Source organism: Miscanthus floridulus, chromosome 15 (assembly GCF_019320115.1).
Source record: "Miscanthus floridulus cultivar M001 chromosome 15, ASM1932011v1, whole genome shotgun sequence".
NCBI lineage: Eukaryota > Viridiplantae > Streptophyta > Magnoliopsida > Poales > Poaceae > Miscanthus > Miscanthus floridulus.
In genome coordinates this window covers 2,755,532-2,771,510 of record NC_089594.1, presented here as the reverse complement: position 1 = coordinate 2,771,510, position 15,979 = coordinate 2,755,532, and the positions used below count along the sequence as shown (strand labels likewise).

The 15,979-nt window shown below is 50.0% G+C and overlaps 2 protein-coding genes across 2 annotated transcripts; both read left to right on the top strand.

Moving 5' to 3' along the window:
• The first annotated feature begins 5,108 nt into the window (after positions 1-5,108).
• On the top strand, positions 5,109-6,238 carry LOC136506832 (uncharacterized). Its single transcript, XM_066501743.1, has 2 exons — positions 5,109-5,624; positions 5,699-6,238. The coding sequence occupies exons 1-2, from the start codon at positions 5,109-5,111 to the stop codon at positions 6,236-6,238; spliced, it is 1,056 nt and encodes a 351-aa protein (XP_066357840.1).
• Positions 6,239-13,423: 7,185 nt separating this feature from the next.
• On the top strand, positions 13,424-15,550 carry LOC136506831 (uncharacterized). Its single transcript, XM_066501742.1, has 3 exons — positions 13,424-14,722; positions 14,965-15,153; positions 15,425-15,550. Exons 1-3 carry the CDS (start codon positions 13,424-13,426, stop codon positions 15,548-15,550), a joined length of 1,614 nt encoding a protein of 537 aa, XP_066357839.1.
• Positions 15,551-15,979: the final 429 nt, after the last annotated feature.

Here is a 15,979-nt window from a genome sequence, read left to right as displayed (position 1 = left end):
CAAAACTGGTCGGCAACTCGCGGACGTCCTCACCAAGCCGCTCGGATGACTTCGACTCACGGAGCTAAAGGAAATGATCGGTATGGAGGGGGTACAAGGGTTAGTAGTAGGATTAGGGGAAGATTGTTAGCTAATCTACTGCTACCTTGTGTGAACACAGCAAGGGGAAGGCGGCGCCGAAAAGGCCTGCTGCTGTGATACTGTAGTCGGCGCAGGTGCATGCATCGAACTGCTCACCTGCAGCACTATAGGCACATGCAGTGGCCGGTGTAGAGTCAGCCCTGTATGTTATCTAGTTACTGTTACAGCATGGGCCGCTGTACTAGGACTAAATAGATAGAGTTGTATAAATAGACTACCACGGCAACTCAGTAAAGAGAGCTCAGATTTGCCATCTCACAGACAGGGCTTCGGCCAACGCTGGTGTCTTGTATTGTACGTGTATGCTCTGTTCTCCCTTCTTCTTCTAGCTCAAGCCATAGTGTGTGGGGATGGACAACGCTTGTTCGTAGTTGGCACGGCTAGTGGGTGCTCGACAACACTAGCGGGTACTCGGCAAGACTGGTGAGTGGTTAACTCACCTGAGCTGGTGATCCTATGGGCCAATAGTGACTGATGTTGCTGAATGGTCGCTGTTCACTCCCCTAGTTCGGTGGATGTTGGGTCTCTCGGCTGCCCAGCTTCCACTTCAAGTTAGGCCGACGTACCTTAGTTGTTTGTGTTTTCTCTTGTCGGTGTTCGAGTCTGATTGTAATGTCTGTTCGTCTTTCTTTTTCCTTTCTGTTATCGAACTGTGGTCATCGTGTCTGGTGCTATTTTCAGTCTATATGAGTATTGTTTCAATTAGCTCTAATCGTTCCCTTGCGATCCTCTCTTGGAATGTACGCGGTTTAGGTAACCCGGATAAGTGCTCAATTGTTCGTGATGTGATTTCCTCTGTTACCCCAACGATCATGTGCATTTAGGAAACTAAGCTCCATGAGATTAACCAGTTCAAAGCCAAAACATTCCTTCCCCCTCAGCTTGCTAGTAATTTTACAGCTCTTCCTGTTCGCTTGGCTTATAAGCCATATTTTTTCAGCCAACGAACAGTATTTTTCTCTCACAATAAATCAGCCAACAATACTTTCAGCTATGGCTTATCAGCCAACAGTACTTTCAGCTATGGCTTATCAGCCAAGCAAATAGGGCAGTGGGTTCTAGAGGGGGTGTGCTCACTGCCTGGAACTATATTTCACCATGCAGCCCGCGGCCCGTCAGCCCGGCCCGTGGCCCGGCATTTTGGCCTGGCACGGGCACGACACGGCCCATTAGCTAGCAGGCCTAGGCCGGCATGGACCGAGGCACCAGGCCATGCCTGGGCCACCACCTCGGCCCGTGGCACGGCACGGGCACGACCCGGTGCAAAGAGGCAGCCCGGTGGCGGCCCGGTGCCCCAACGGCTTCATTTGGCCCAGCAAGGCAGCCCACGAAAGCCAGCCCACCCCGCCGCATATATAAGCCACTACCCGCCGCGGCGCTGCCTCCCTCTCCATCCCTAACCCTAATCCCCATTCCTCCCTCGCTGAGCCGTCTGCTCTTGCTCGCTGCCTCGCTCTCGCTCTTGCTTTCGCGATCCACCGCCACTGCCGCTCTCCATCGACCATCGTCGTCCGTCCTCTCTAGCACCGGTGACCTCGCCGGCGCTCCTCCACCTCGCACTGAGTTCGCTAACCCCGTCTCCTCCCTCCTTTTCCTCTCCTATTTCCTCTCGCTCTCGCTCGGAATCGGTGAACCATGTGAGTTCGTGTTCATGTCACTCCCTCTTCCCCACCTCGTCGTCGATTCTAATCGGTGTGACGGTGTTTGTCTCATCCTCTGGCTGGCTCGCTGGCTTCTTCATCTTCGACACTGGGCTCTAGGAAAGCAGGTTCGTCACTTTCCCTAACCCCAGATCTGCTCTTCTCTGCTCTATCTCTCTCTGATATCTGTCTCTCAAGTGTCATCTCTCACTCTTCTTCTTCTCCGGCACCAGGCTCCGCGAAAGCAGGTTCATCACTTTCCCTAACCCTAGATCTGCTCTTCTCTGCTCTGTCTCTCTCTGATCTCTGTCTCTCAAGTGTCATCTCTCACTCTTCTTCTTCTTTGCGTGCAGGTTGGTGCCTGACGCCACGTCTTCCTCCTCTGGATTAGACATGGCCAGGCCGCCAAAGCGCCCATTGAGGGACGGTGCTGGAGCTGCTGGAGGTCGAGGTCATGGACGACTGTTCAGCTCATCTGCGGGCGGTTGCAGTTCTGGCCTCGCAACGCGGGGGGAGGATCAGCATCCCCTCGGCGATGGCGAGGACCAGGCGCCGCAACCGGACGACGAGCTAGAAGTCGAGGACGACGACGACCTACGTGATGATGTAGCTGGTCTGTTCGGCATCGACCTCGGTGACGGCAACTAGCCCATCGATCTGGATGGCGACGACGGTGATGGTGGAGTTGAGGTCTCCACTGACACTCATGGTACCTCAACCACCTCTGGTAAGAAAGTTTCTTCTGTTTGGGATTACTTCCATGAGATTAAGGAGAATAAAATTCGAGTTGCTGCCATCTGTAAACATTGTCGGGCGTGATACACTGCTAGATCGTCTGCTGGCACTGGCCATTTGAGACGGCACATGTATTCTTGTATGAGAAAACGTAATCATGCTAGTATGGTCCAGTCTAAGCTTGCTCTGAATCCTAATGGTTTGAAAAATTGGGTGTACGATCCTATGCTTGCTCGCACTGAGTTGTGCCGTTTGATTGCTAGGCTAGACCTTCCTTTAGGGATAGGTGAGACACAGACTTGGGAGGATTACATTAAGCGTGCTCATAATCCTCTATTCGAGAAGGTTTCTAGATAGACCACCACTAGAGATATGTGTAAACTTTTTGATGAACAACGTGCTATGCTTATAAAATTTGTGTTGCCTGCTGCATCTTCTGTTTCTTTGACATATGATATTTAGTCTGGTAATGCTAAGGAGGATTATATTTCTGTTGTTGCTCATTATGTTAGTGCAGATTGGGAGTTACAGAAAAAAGTTGTTGGTCTTAGGCTAATTGATGTTTCACATTCTGGTGAAAACATTGCTGATAGGATTTCTAGTGTGGTTGAGGAGTTTGGTTTGATTGACAAGGTTTTTTCTGTGTCTCTAGACAATGCTTCTGCTAATTCTAGGGCTTATGAGATTTTGCAACCTATGTTCTTTGGTTATTTGGGTTCTTATCCTGCACCTACAAGAGATGATCCTAACAAGGTGCAGTACTTGCTTGTGCATCAACGCTGTGCATGCCATATCATTAATCTGATTGTTAAATCTGGCATGAAGAGGTTGAAACCTTATACTGAAGATTTTAGAACTGCAATAAGTTTTTTAAATTCCTCTAATCAAAGAATTGCATTGTTTAAGAACTACTGCATTGCTCAGGGTCTTAGACCTAGAAAGTTTGGCTTGGATATGGATCTTAGATGGAATTCTACTTATTTGATGCTCAAACACTTGCTGTCATACAAGAAAGTCTTTCATGTGTTCATTACCTCTAATTATGGTTCTACTTTGTTGACTGCACAGCATTGGTATGTTGCTGAACAAATAATGATATTCCTGGAACTCTTCTATAATTCCACGGTTGTCCTGTCTGGTGTTTATTATCCCACAGCTCCACTTGTTTTGCACCATATGCTTGACATGGCTGAGCATTTGCAAAATGCTGAAAGAGATGCTAATTTTAGAATGATTGCTACTCCTATGAAGCTTAAATTCCTTAAATATTGGGAGAAAATTCCACTGATTTATTCATATGCATTCATTCTTGATCCTAGAGCTAAGATGAAAGGGTTCTTTAATGTGCTTGAATTGCTTGGTAAGGCAACTGGATGCATTTATAGTGTATACTATGGTGATGTGAAAGATGAATTGTATAGATTGTTTGCCAAGTATGAATAAAAATTTGGTGCAGTTAGGTCTTAGAGGGTTTCAGTGCCTTCAGCTCATTCTAGTAAGACAAAACAGGCATGGGGAAGGATCTTTGGAGGTCCTGGTGAATCCCCTGTCGGTTCCCCCTCATCTTCATCTACTCCATCTGCTGTCAGTGAGCTCAAAGCTTACTTGGACAGTGACCCTGTCACATGTTATGAGGAATCCTTTGACATACTTCTCTGGTGGCGTGACCACAAGCTAACCTATCCAATCATATCTATTATGGCTCGAGATATCATGTCTGTCCCTGTATCTACTATCTCTTCCGAGTCTTGTTTTAGTTGTACATCTAGGATACTCAAAGACCGGCGGCGGCGCTTGTTGCCTGAGCATGTGGAGATGCTCACCTGCATCAAGGACTGTGAGCAAGGTGCAAGAAGGGAACAACATACACCTGAGGACCTGGACCTAGAGGAGGCATTCAAGAACCTCTTCCTCGATGAACAAGGCGAAGGCAGCGACAACGACGGTACTGCTGGTGGTGGATAGAAGAAGAAGAAGAGAAGAGGAGAGGTAGTCACTCACTCAACTGAAACTTTCAAGTTACATATTGCTTCTTTACATTCAAGTTCAGTAACATTGCTTGCTTCTGTACAATTTTGCAGGTACTTTTGGTGTGACAGACGACAGAGTGAGACAGTGAGTCACTATGAATGTTGCCACTGATGTTGGCAGTTGGCTATTGTAATAGGATATAACTTTTGCTGCTGTGAACTCACTAAGTCACATTGTCACAATGACTTTGCCACTGATGTTGCTATTGTAATAGGATAGAAGAACTAAGACTTTGACACTTTAGAGCTGGCTGTACTCTTTTTTCCTTTCTAGGGTTTCTCACAAGGGTGAGTTTTACCTAGAAAGGTTTTTAATGAGGCAGCATTGCACAAAACAGCTCATATTCATATAATGATATAATCTTGTCTTTTGTCCCTTAGTCCTTGTGTTATGAGTTGTGAGCCGGGCTATGGACCGGCACGGCCCGGTGAAAATGGTCGTGCCTAACGGGCGGCACGTCACGGCCAAACGGCCCACGGGCCGTGCCTTCGGCCGGAGGCCGGGCACGAGCACGCCATAGGCACGGCACGGCACGACGCCGCGTCGGGCCGGCACGGCCCGATGGCCATCTATACCTGGAACCCCTTCTTTTGGAGCCTTACTGCCTTCACTCAAAGAGCCTACTCCACTACAACCTCTCTTAACAGCACACTCTCCGACTACTCACTTAATGTCACCAGTGTTTACGGGCCCTCCGATCACCGCCACCCTACTTCCTTTCTTCAGGAGCTTGTCGATACAGCTTCTGGTCTCATTGGCCCTTGGGTAATCATTGGTGACTTCAATCTAATCCGGTCCGAGGATGAGAAAAACAATGATAACATCAACAACTCGCTCATCCGTGCCTTCAATGACGCCATCAGCCAGCTTGGGCTCATGGAAATCCCTTTGCTCGGTCGCAGCCTTACCTGGACTAATGGCCAAGAGTCCCCGGTTCTTGCCAAGCTTGACAGGGCCTTGGTCAATCTTGAACAAACAACAACTTCCCCCACCACCTCGCTCATCCCTCAGGCCAAACCGACTTCGGATCATACACCAATTCTGCTATCTATGCACACCACCATTCCCAAAACCCAGGTGTGTTCCGCTTCGAAAATGCCTCGCTGCACAGACAGTCCTTCCTCCCTTCTGTTCTCCCAGCTTGGGCTCAGGCAAGCAGGTGCAACGACGCGGCGGGGCAACTGGCAGCATGCCTCAAAGCGACCAGGGCGGCGACAAAGGTTTGGTCTCGGCGTTACAGGGCGCCTCACCACGTCGTCCCTAATTGCAAATTCCTAATTAAACTTTTTGACGCCTTTGAGGAGGAGCGGCCTCTGTCTACTGATGAACTACAGGCTCGCAGATTCTGTCATGACTCCCTCGCCCAGGCAGTCGACAAAGCTGCCTACTGGAAGCAACGAAGCAAATTCCGCGCTATGAAGAAGGGCGACGCAAACACCGCCTTCCATCACGCGCAGGCGACTGTACGCATGCGCAGCAACAACATCCTGTTCGTGGAGGTTCAAGGGACAACCATCGCCAACCATGATGGGAAGCTGCAAGCTTTAACGGACTACTTCAGCACAATCATAGGACAGCCAGCAGGGTCCTCTGTGTGGAACTTCGACGTAGGCTCCCTTTCCACAATCAGCATCAGTCTTCTAGTGATCTCACGGCTCCCTTCACCCAGCAGGAAACACTGGAAGCCCTGAAAACGATGGATCGACACAGCTCTCCAGGCCCGGATGGTTTCGGACCTTGTTTTTACAGGGCAGCTTGGGGGGTCATCAAGCAGGACATCATCAGGTTCATGAAGGCTTTTCATCAGAGGCAGGCTCAACTTGAAAGGATCAACCGGTCATACATGGTGCTGATTCCTAAGAAGCCCGCCGTGGATGCCTTCCGCCCGATCTGCCTCCAGAACTGTTCTATCAAGCTTCTGGGCAAGGTGCTCACAAGAAGACTACACAAAGAAATTGGTAAAATGATCGACCTTCATCAAACGGGCTTCTTGAAAGGGAGGTCGATTTCAGATACATTTGTTTTCGCGGCTGAGGTGGTTCAGGCATGCAACAAGAGGAAACTGCCTGCACTTGTTCTCAAGTTAGATTTTGCCAAGGCATTTGACACAGTAAATTGGGAGGGACTGAACCAAATTATGCAAATCAGAGGCTTCAATCAACTTTGGTGAACCTGGATGCATGACATGCTATCATCCTCTAAGTCGGCGGTACTGGTTAATGGATGCCCAGGAAGATGGATAAATTGCAAACGTGGTCTACGGCAGGGAGATCCTTTATCTCCATATCTGTTCCTGCTGGTGGCTGATACCTTGCAAGCTATGATCAAACAGGCGATCAGGATAAGACACCCGATTGACTCAGATGCACCGTGCTGTGTGTTGCAATACGCCGATGATACTTTGATTGTGCTCAGAGGTGAATTTGAAGCTGCTCAAGAACTGAAGTCAATCCTTGACAATTTCTCCGAGGCAACTGGTTTGAAAATTAACTACTCAAAGAGTACGCTTGTGCATATCCACATGGATGCAGATCTTGTCGACCAGTGTACAGAGGCTATTGGTTGCAGCAAGCAATCCTTCCCCCAAAACTACCTGGGCCTGCCTCTGTCAGTGTCGAAGCTCCCTCAGTCCGCTTTCTCCACTTATGTCGACAAAACTGACAGATTCCTCTCCTCTTGGCAAGCCTCAGTTCTTAACAACACGGGTACAGTGGTTCTCATCAACTCGGTCTTGGACAGCCAACTAGTCTACATAATGTCAGCAACTCAGGTGCCTCCGGATGTAATCAAGCTGATTGACAGGCGCAGGAGATCCTTCCTCTGGTCAGGCAACAAGGAGCCGTCTGCGGCAAAGTGCCTGGTAGCTTGGACCAATGTCTGCACTACAAAGGAGTTGGGGGGCCTCGGCATCAGAGATTTAGGGACCCAGAACATCTGCCTACTTCTCAATCTCATTCATCGCCTACATTGCGCACACTCTTCAGCTTGGGCTGCCTTGATCAGGCAGCGAGCGGACATCGCAAACATGCGCTGTGATAACCTCGGCCATCACTGGGTGCTACTGCGATCGTTGCTACCGCTGTATCAAGCAATAACCACAGTTCAGATAGAGGATGGCTGCACCACTCTTTTCTGGACCGATGTTTGGAATGGGGATGATGCTCTTGCTGATCGTTTCCCGAGACTATATTCTCATTGCACTAGGAAGGATGACACCGTTCAGCAGGCAATTGCATCCAACCTACAAGGGGCCTTCGTCAACCGTCTGTCTCCGCATGCTCAGCAGGAATTGCAGCTGCTGATTGGGCTCATCCAGCAAACGACACTCTCTGCACTTCCGGATAAAAGGCTATCTCCTTTCAGCCGATCACCGGATAAGCTGGACACGTCAACCATCTACGAGCTACTCAAAGCAAGGGGACAGCCCAATGACCCGGCCTCAACCTTCATCTGGAAGAATGCGGCTCCTACTACACACTACTGGAATCCTCAAATTTGCCAGAGTATTTTTTATGTTTGTCGAGTGTATTCTCTCGAGCACTCAGCAAACAAGTTTTTTGCCGAGTGCTGCGCTAAAAACACTCAGCAAAAAAAAAAATACTCGACAAAGATGAATTTTACCGAGTAGGTGGTTTACCGAGTGTTAAAAAACACTCGGCAAATAAATAAAATGTTTCTGAAAAAAAGAGAAGAAAAAAAATAAAAAAAACTTTACCGAGTGCTCAGATCTAGAATACTCGGAAAAAAAAAGGAGAAGAAAAAATGAGCTGTGGTGGAGGACGTGCGCTCAGGGTGCAATTTCCCAGACAAAATATCTCCCCGCGCCCATGACTTGAATACGTGGTGGAGCACGTGCGCTCAGGATTCAAAGTATTGGCAGTCAAAAGCAAAGCAGCAGGCCTTGTCAGTTTCAAACCAAAGCATGGATGGCCGCATGCATTAACTACTCACCGGTTTTCTACGCCATCTCTCCTCCTCTCCATCCACTCAGCCCTTGTTTAGTTTGCAAAATTTGGATTTTGGGCTACTGTAGCACCTTCGTTTTTATTTGACAAATAGTGTCCAAACATTGACTAATTAGGCTTAAAACGTTCGTCTCGCAATTTCCCACCAAACTGTGCAATTAGTTTTTCTTTTCGTCTACATTTAATGCTCCATGCACGGGCCGCAAACATTCGATGTGACAGGTACTGTAGCAGCTTTTTGGATTTTGGGGTCCAACTAAACAAGGGCTCACACATTTCTCCCCCAAATATGCAGCACAGCAGCAGCAGCAGAGAGGCAACGCGGCCGGCTCCCGGTGCTCTCCATCGCCGTGGGCGTCGTCGTCTCCACCAACATGGTGGGCTCCCGGTGTGGCCGATTCCCCGTGCTACCCGCGCGGCCGGCTCTCCCCGGGAGGCCACTACGGTGGCACTGGCATACCCTCTGCGCGGTCTCCTAGGTGGCGGCGAAACCAGCGCGGACCATGGCAGCCCGAGAACCGGTGAGGCGTGGCGGCTCGCACAGCGTCCCCGGGGAGGCCCCCCCTACCTTCGTCCCCGGCGCGGCCTCCCCACCGGCGAGATCCGGTGGACGGTGCCGCCCCCTCCCTCCCTCCCTCCCCCAATGGCGAGATCCAGGAAGGGGGCCCGGCGGCGGAGGGGACAGCGGCGCGGGCTAGGGGCGAGCTGCAGCCCCCTGGCCGAGAGCAGCGGCGCGGTGGCGGGGGGTGTGGTGGCGGAGGCGGATGCGGCGTGGTGCAGGTGCGGCGGCAGGCGTGGATGGCGGTGGCGGCGGCGGTGCCGGTGGTGCGGGCGTGGTGTCGGCGTGCCTTTTTTTTCATTTTTTTTTGAAAAAAAAGTTTGCCGAGTGTTTTTTTTTCCACTCGTCAACGTCTTTGTCGGGTGCCTGACAAAAAAGAAACACTCGGCAAACTAGCATTTGCTATTAACAAGTTTGCCGAGTGTAACACTCGACAAAGAGTTTACCGAGTGTTTTTGGGACTTCGCCGAGCGCCCCTGACGCGCTGCTTGCGATCTCATCTTATTCCTCCCCCTCACCTGTCTCCATCAACGCGGCTCCATCGCCCTCACGTATACTCCCTCTGCCCCTATTTAAGTGTCGCCGTGGGTATCATGTCAATCAAGTTTTTTTAAGTTTAACAAAGTTTATAGAAAATATTAACAATATTTATATCTCTAAGTAAATTTGTTATGAAAATAGGTTAATGATCTATCTAATGGTATTAATTATGTACTATTAATATTAATATTTTATATATTTAGTTAAAATTAAGTATGTTTGATTTTTCGGGAAACGAGAACGATAAAAAGGGACACAGGAAGTACATATATAACCACAGGGGCATTCACTCCCACGCTTTGCCTGCCTCGGCTCGGTCTGCGCCATCGCCAACTGCGTCCACCCTATGCCTCCTCCGGTCCTCCCTCCTTCCCGCTTCCACCTCCGCCAGGGCGATCGCGACCCGATTAACCATCATTGACAACAAGCCGATGCCTCCGTTGCCTTCAACCTACAAGGGGCCTTCGTCAACCGTCTGTCTCCGCATGCTCAGCAGGAATTGCAGCTGCTGATTGGGCTCATCCAGCAAATGACACTCTCTGCACTTCCGGATAAAAGGCTATCTCCTTTCAGCCGATCACCGGATAAGCTGGACACGTCAACCATCTACAAGCTACTCAAAGCAAGGGGACAGCCCAATGACCCGGCCTCAACCTTCATCTGGAAGAATGCGGCTCCTCCGAGGGTACAACTCTTCATTTGGTTGTTGTCCAAAGGCCGAATACAGTGCAGGTCCAACCTATTCAGAAAAAGGGTCGTGGACTCTCCAAATTGTCTGGTTTGTGGCGCGCCTGATGAATCTCCATAACACATCATCTTCAACTGCCCGATTGCAGTACAGTTCTGGAATGCTCTTGGGATGCAGGCACCTCAAAACAACCATACAAATCATCTGCATTGTATTCAGAAGCTACCCAATTGCCCTGAAGAACAGTACAGTGCCTTTATCTCTTTATGCTGCTGGCAACTGTGGAAAAGAAGGAACGGTGTCGTATTCCGGAACGAGCACCAGAGCCTGAGGAACTTACTCCTATCCTGCAAAGCGGAAGCTGCAAACTGGAAGGCAAGAATGCCCAAGAAGAGCAAGAAGGTGACTGAATCTTGGTGCATCTTATTCGATCTCTTGGTGAACAATGGTTCAGATGTAATATAGGCCACAAACTGGTATCAAGTCTCCCAAAACTCCTGTAATCATCTGTGTAATTATGCTATAATTCAATAAAGTCAGGTGGGGAGGATTCCCCTCCCCCCCCCCCCCCCCCCCCCCCCCCCCCCCATTTATATGGCTAAGTGAGTATGCATACTTTGATTAAAAAAAACATGTCTATATAATTCACTATCACTTACAATTATGAATTATTGTATAGGGTAGTAGATTAATCTTCTTATTTGAACTGCTGCCAAAATTTATTAACCATATCCTATTGTTGTGTGAACAAGCCAATAACGTACTAGTACAAGTTAAATAAGAAAAATATTTCCTCAATAAAAAATAAGACACCTTTTCTATTGAGGTATAATTATTACATATAACAAATGCATGTGATTATAAAGTTTTTTCAAGTTAAATTTGCAACTATAATTTTATTCTTTGAAATAAATGAAATATCTTGAAAAGTTATTGATGGTGAAAGTCTCTAAACTTTAACTAGACTTCAATCAAAATGTCAATGAATTATTTAGTATTATGGACCAAATTTACAATTTAATGTTCGCTTGATTGCCATAGGACCAAATTTACAACTTTAACTAGACTTCAATCAAAATGTCAATGAATTATTTAGTATTATGGACTGTAATTTTTATTTGTTTGGTCAGCTCTTTTTCTTCTGTATTCTTGGCTTTGTGTGATTGTTTGGGAATTGGGAACATATCTCTCATATTTGTACTCAAAGCACGCAGTGCAGGCACTCGAGCCTATGGGTAAAAAATGGGCCGGCTGCATTGCAGCAGCAGCGGCAGCTCAACATGGGGTCGGTTCGGCATTTCCTCGGCTATGGTCTATTAGCAGCAGCACTAGTATGACAGCCAGGCAGGCCGTTTGCCCAGACAAAGAACTTGCTTGGTCTATCATCAAAATTTATCATGTCAAAGATTTGGTAACAAAAAATTAAACAAAAAAAATATCATAAATTTAGCAAGTCAAATGTGAGAGGATCGCAAATTTTGGTAGCAAACCAAATATACTAGCCAAAATTATGGCTTACTAAATATTTGGCATGGTAAATTTTAGATGTGAACCAAGCAGGCCCAAACTTTGCTCCCTCCCCCTCCCTCCATTGATTCCTTCTTGGTTCCCAAGCCGAGCAACAAGCGAATGGGAGAGGATTCCCTCCACATCCCTGAGCGTGGTCGGCGCTGAGCCGGATGTCTTCCATGAGCAGGAGTGGGGGCGGGGGTGGAGACGGTGGGAGAGGTGGAGGCGCCTCTAATCGTGATCCCGATCTGGAGACAATTAGCGACGTGTTGTACGCATTTCTACTTGTCTCTCTACCAAAATTTTCTATACTGATCATCAATTGTTGTTCATGGATTGAGGGGCGGATGTCTTCCATTCCATGAGCCACACCGGAGGTGGAGTTCGGGCAGAGGCGATGGCGTCTCCGGTCGTGATCTTGCGGCTTGTTCGGCTGCCCACATTCGGCTAGCCAGCCAGTTTTTTTTTCTAGCCAAAGCAGTATATTTCTCTCACAAAAAAACCAGCTGCTACAATGTTTTCAGCTGCTCTTAAACTTGCTCTTGTGGAGGAATTTGGGAGGAATTTTGGATTATTATCGGATAAAGTCCGCTAGCTGAGTGTGCTAGCTACGGTTATGGGACTAGAGAAATAGGGGTATGGATTTCCTTCAAGAATAAGCACATATTACCGTAATTCTTTGAAACTATATGTTGCTGGAATAATTATGAATTGAAACCGTGGATTTCTGAAATTGGCTTATTAGTGAGGATCAGATCGGACGATAGCTACGTTATGCGGTCAGATCTACTCCTAGCTAATGTTTTGGATTTCATTTAAGTATAACCATGAATTATTGGATTTCTTTTAATTTGAAACTATGGATCAGTTTTCCTTTTGGGATCCATGGATTATTGGACTTTATTTTTGAAACAAGTTTTATTACTGCAATAGAAAATGTAAATTCCAAATCTTGTGTTTCAGGGTCATTTATTTAATTATTTGTATTGTTGTAGTACAACTAACTACATCTTAGTTCACAAATGTTCTGAATATACACACACATACTTTTATTGTAGGACAATATTTGTTGGAATGTAATATGGCAAGTGGGCATGTCCACAATGCCTATATATATATGTACGCTGATCATTCATAGTAATCATTGAGAATTACCCTAATTACTTTCTATCATGGTATCACGAGACGGTTACGATCTCCGTTCCTCTCGCTTCCGCAATTAGCGCCGCGCCGCTGCTCTTCATCACGAGCGCCGCGCCGCCGCCGCCGCGATCTCGATCGCCGGCCTTACCCCGCGACCGCGCGCTGCGCGACGCATCACCCCAGCCGCCGCAGAGGTCCCTCGCCGGCCACCAACGACGTCTGTTCCGTCGCCTGACCAGCCGCCATCGCGCCCGATCGCCCAGACGTACGCGATCCTCGGTACTCGCCCGGCCGGATCGCGGTCGCCCGACGCCAGGCCGCCCGATCGGACGTCCGCGCCGCGTGACACTACGACATGCCGCGACGCGCCCCCAGGACTCCGTCACGCGTCGACCGCGCCGCTGCATCTCGCCTAGGACTCCGTCACGCGTCGACCGCGCCGCTGCATCTCGCCGGCTCCTGCTCCGTTCCCATGGCGGAGACCGACGCTGAACGCGAGGCCGAGGACGCCCGCCGTCGCCAAGCCGAGGCCGCTCGCACCGCTGCCCTCGATGCTTATGAGGCCAAGCACGCCGACGTCCACGCCGCCGCCATTGCTGTCCTCAACATCAAGGTGCTCGTGCCCGTGGTCCTGGATCGCACGGCCAACAACTACAACCGTTGGTGTGCCCTCTTCCTCGTCGTCTTGGGCAAGTATGCCCTCACCGATCATGTTCTCACCGACGTGGTCAACGCCGATCGGCCGGCGTGGGTGCAGATGGACTGCACTGTCCTCACGTGGATCTACGACACGATCAACGCCGACCTGCAGCAGTCCACCATGCTGAAGAACCCTAACGCCCACGTCGCCAGGCTTCACCTCGAGGACGAATTCCTTGGCCAGCGCGAATCGCGCGCGTTACTGCTGTCCGCCGAGTTTCGCACGGCGAAGCAAGGATCATCCTCCATCACGGACTTCTGCCGCCGCCTTAAGACGATGGCCGCAACCCTCCGCGACTTCGGCGATCCGGTCGGCGACCGCACCCTCATCCTCACGCTGCTCCGCGGCCTCAGCGGCAAGTTCCGCCCTATGGTGACCAACATCAAGCTACGGCAGCCGTTCCCGACCTTCGTGGAGGCACGCACGCTGCTCCTTCTCGAGGAGATCGACCTCGACGACATCGCCGCCGGCGAGGCGGCCGACGAGGCGGCCGAGGCCTCCGATCCGCCGGCCTCCTCCACGTCCACCACCCTCGTCGCCGCTCCTCGGTCCTCCAACGGGCGCGGCGGCCATGGCCACGGCAGCCAGGGCGGCTATGGCGGCCAGCACAGCCACGACGGCCAGCCCAGCAACGGCCAGGGTGGCTACGGCGGCCAGACCGGCCACCAGCGCTCCGGCCGCCGCTGCGGCGGGCGTGGCCGTAACCAACAGCAGCAGGCGGCCTCTACCACCAGCGGTGGCCCTCGTCCACCAGCGCCATTCTACAACCCATGGGCGGGTCACGTCCAGTTTTGGCCGTGTCCACCGAACGGTTCCGGGATGCCGTACCGTCCTCCGCTGGCTGCTTTCACCGCGCAGCAGCAGCACGTGCAGCAGCCGTACACCTTTGGCCCTCCTCCAGGCTTCGGCTATGGAGCGCCACCGCCACCACAGCAGCAGCAGCAGCCCTGGACGCCCATGCAGGGCACGTCTTGGGACCCGTCCGCTCTCATCCACAACTTCAACACCATGACACTGACACCTCCTCCACCAGCTGACTGGTATGCTGACTCCGGTGCGGGTGCTCACATGGTTAACAATGCTGGTATTCTCCACACCCTTCACCCTCCATCGTCATCCAGTCCTTCATCTATCATTGTTGGTAACGGAGCTTCGCTTCCCGTTACATCTCTTTTTCCACTATACGACGTCCACTTGTTCTTTCTAATGTCTTAGTGTTGCCTAACACTATTAAGAATTTGATTTCCGTACGTCGTTTCACTACTACTAATAATTGTTCTATTGAGTTTGGCCCATTTGGCCTCTCTGTGAAGGACCTTCAGACAAGGAGCGTGATCGCCAGGTGCAATAGCACAGGTGACCTCTACCCGTTCTTCCCAGCACTTCCAGCACCACTGCTGTCCTCGCTACCGCCACATCATCCACCTCCCTCTGGCATCGTCGCCTCGGTCATCTTGGACATGCGGCTTTATCCCAGCTCATTAGCTCCAATGCAATTTCATGTAATAAGCACAATATAGACCATGTTTGTCATGCCTGTCAGCTAGGTCGCCATGTGCGCCTACCCTTTAGTGTGTTAAACTCGCGTGCTACTCGTCCTTTTGATTTAATACATTGTGATCTTTGGACGTCTCCAGTTGTCAGTGTGTCAGGCTACAAATATTATTTAGTCATTCTTGATGATTGCACTCACTACACCTGGACGTTTCCATTACGCCTTAAATCTGATACTTTCGATGTCATTTCTAACTTTTTTCCTATGTGCACAAGCAGTTCGACTCCTCCATCAAGGCAGTTCAGTGCGACAACGGCCGCGAGTTTGACCACTCCTCGGCCCGCATGTTCTTCCTCACTCATGGAGTCGTTCTTCGAATGTCGTGCCCCTACACCTCTCAATAGAACGGACGTGCTGAACGCACTCTTCGCACCGTCAACAACATCATGCGGTCCCTTCTGTTCCAAGCCAGTCTTCCTCCTGTCTATTGGGCTGACTCACTTCACACTGCCACCTACCTCCTCAATCGTCACCCAACCAAGACTCTAGACGGCCGTACACCTGTTTTTGCTCTCCATGGCACACAGCCCTCCTACGCTCATCTTCGAGTTTTTGGCTGCCCGTGCTATCCCAACCTCTCGTCCACAGCTCCCCACAAATTATCTCCTCGCTCCACCTTGTGTGTCTTCCTCGGGTACTCCTCCGATCATAAAGGATATCGATGTCTCAACCTCCACTCCAATCGGATCATCGTCTCCCGTCACGTTGTGTTAGACGAGGCGTTGTTTCCGTTCTCCGAGATGTCCTCCACTCCCCAGGATCCTGCCACACTA

What these genes read in the sequence shown, in the direction of transcription:
- LOC136506832 (XM_066501743.1), top strand. Translation starts at nt 5,109, where the DNA reads ATGGCCATCTATACCTGGAACCCCTTCTTTTGGAGCCTTACTGCCTTC. An exon ending in CCACCATTCCCAAAACCCAG is followed by an intron (nt 5,625 to 5,698) that starts GTGTGTTCCGCT and finishes GCTTGGGCTCAG; the next exon opens with GCAAGCAGGTGCAACGACGC.
- LOC136506831 (XM_066501742.1), top strand. Translation starts at nt 13,424, where the DNA reads ATGGCGGAGACCGACGCTGAACGCGAGGCCGAGGACGCCCGCCGTCGC. An exon ending in CCGGTGCGGGTGCTCACATG is followed by an intron (nt 14,723 to 14,964) that starts GTTAACAATGCT and finishes CTCTCTGTGAAG; the next exon opens with GACCTTCAGACAAGGAGCGT. An exon ending in TAGCTCCAATGCAATTTCAT is followed by an intron (nt 15,154 to 15,424) that starts GTAATAAGCACA and finishes GTGCACAAGCAG; the next exon opens with TTCGACTCCTCCATCAAGGC.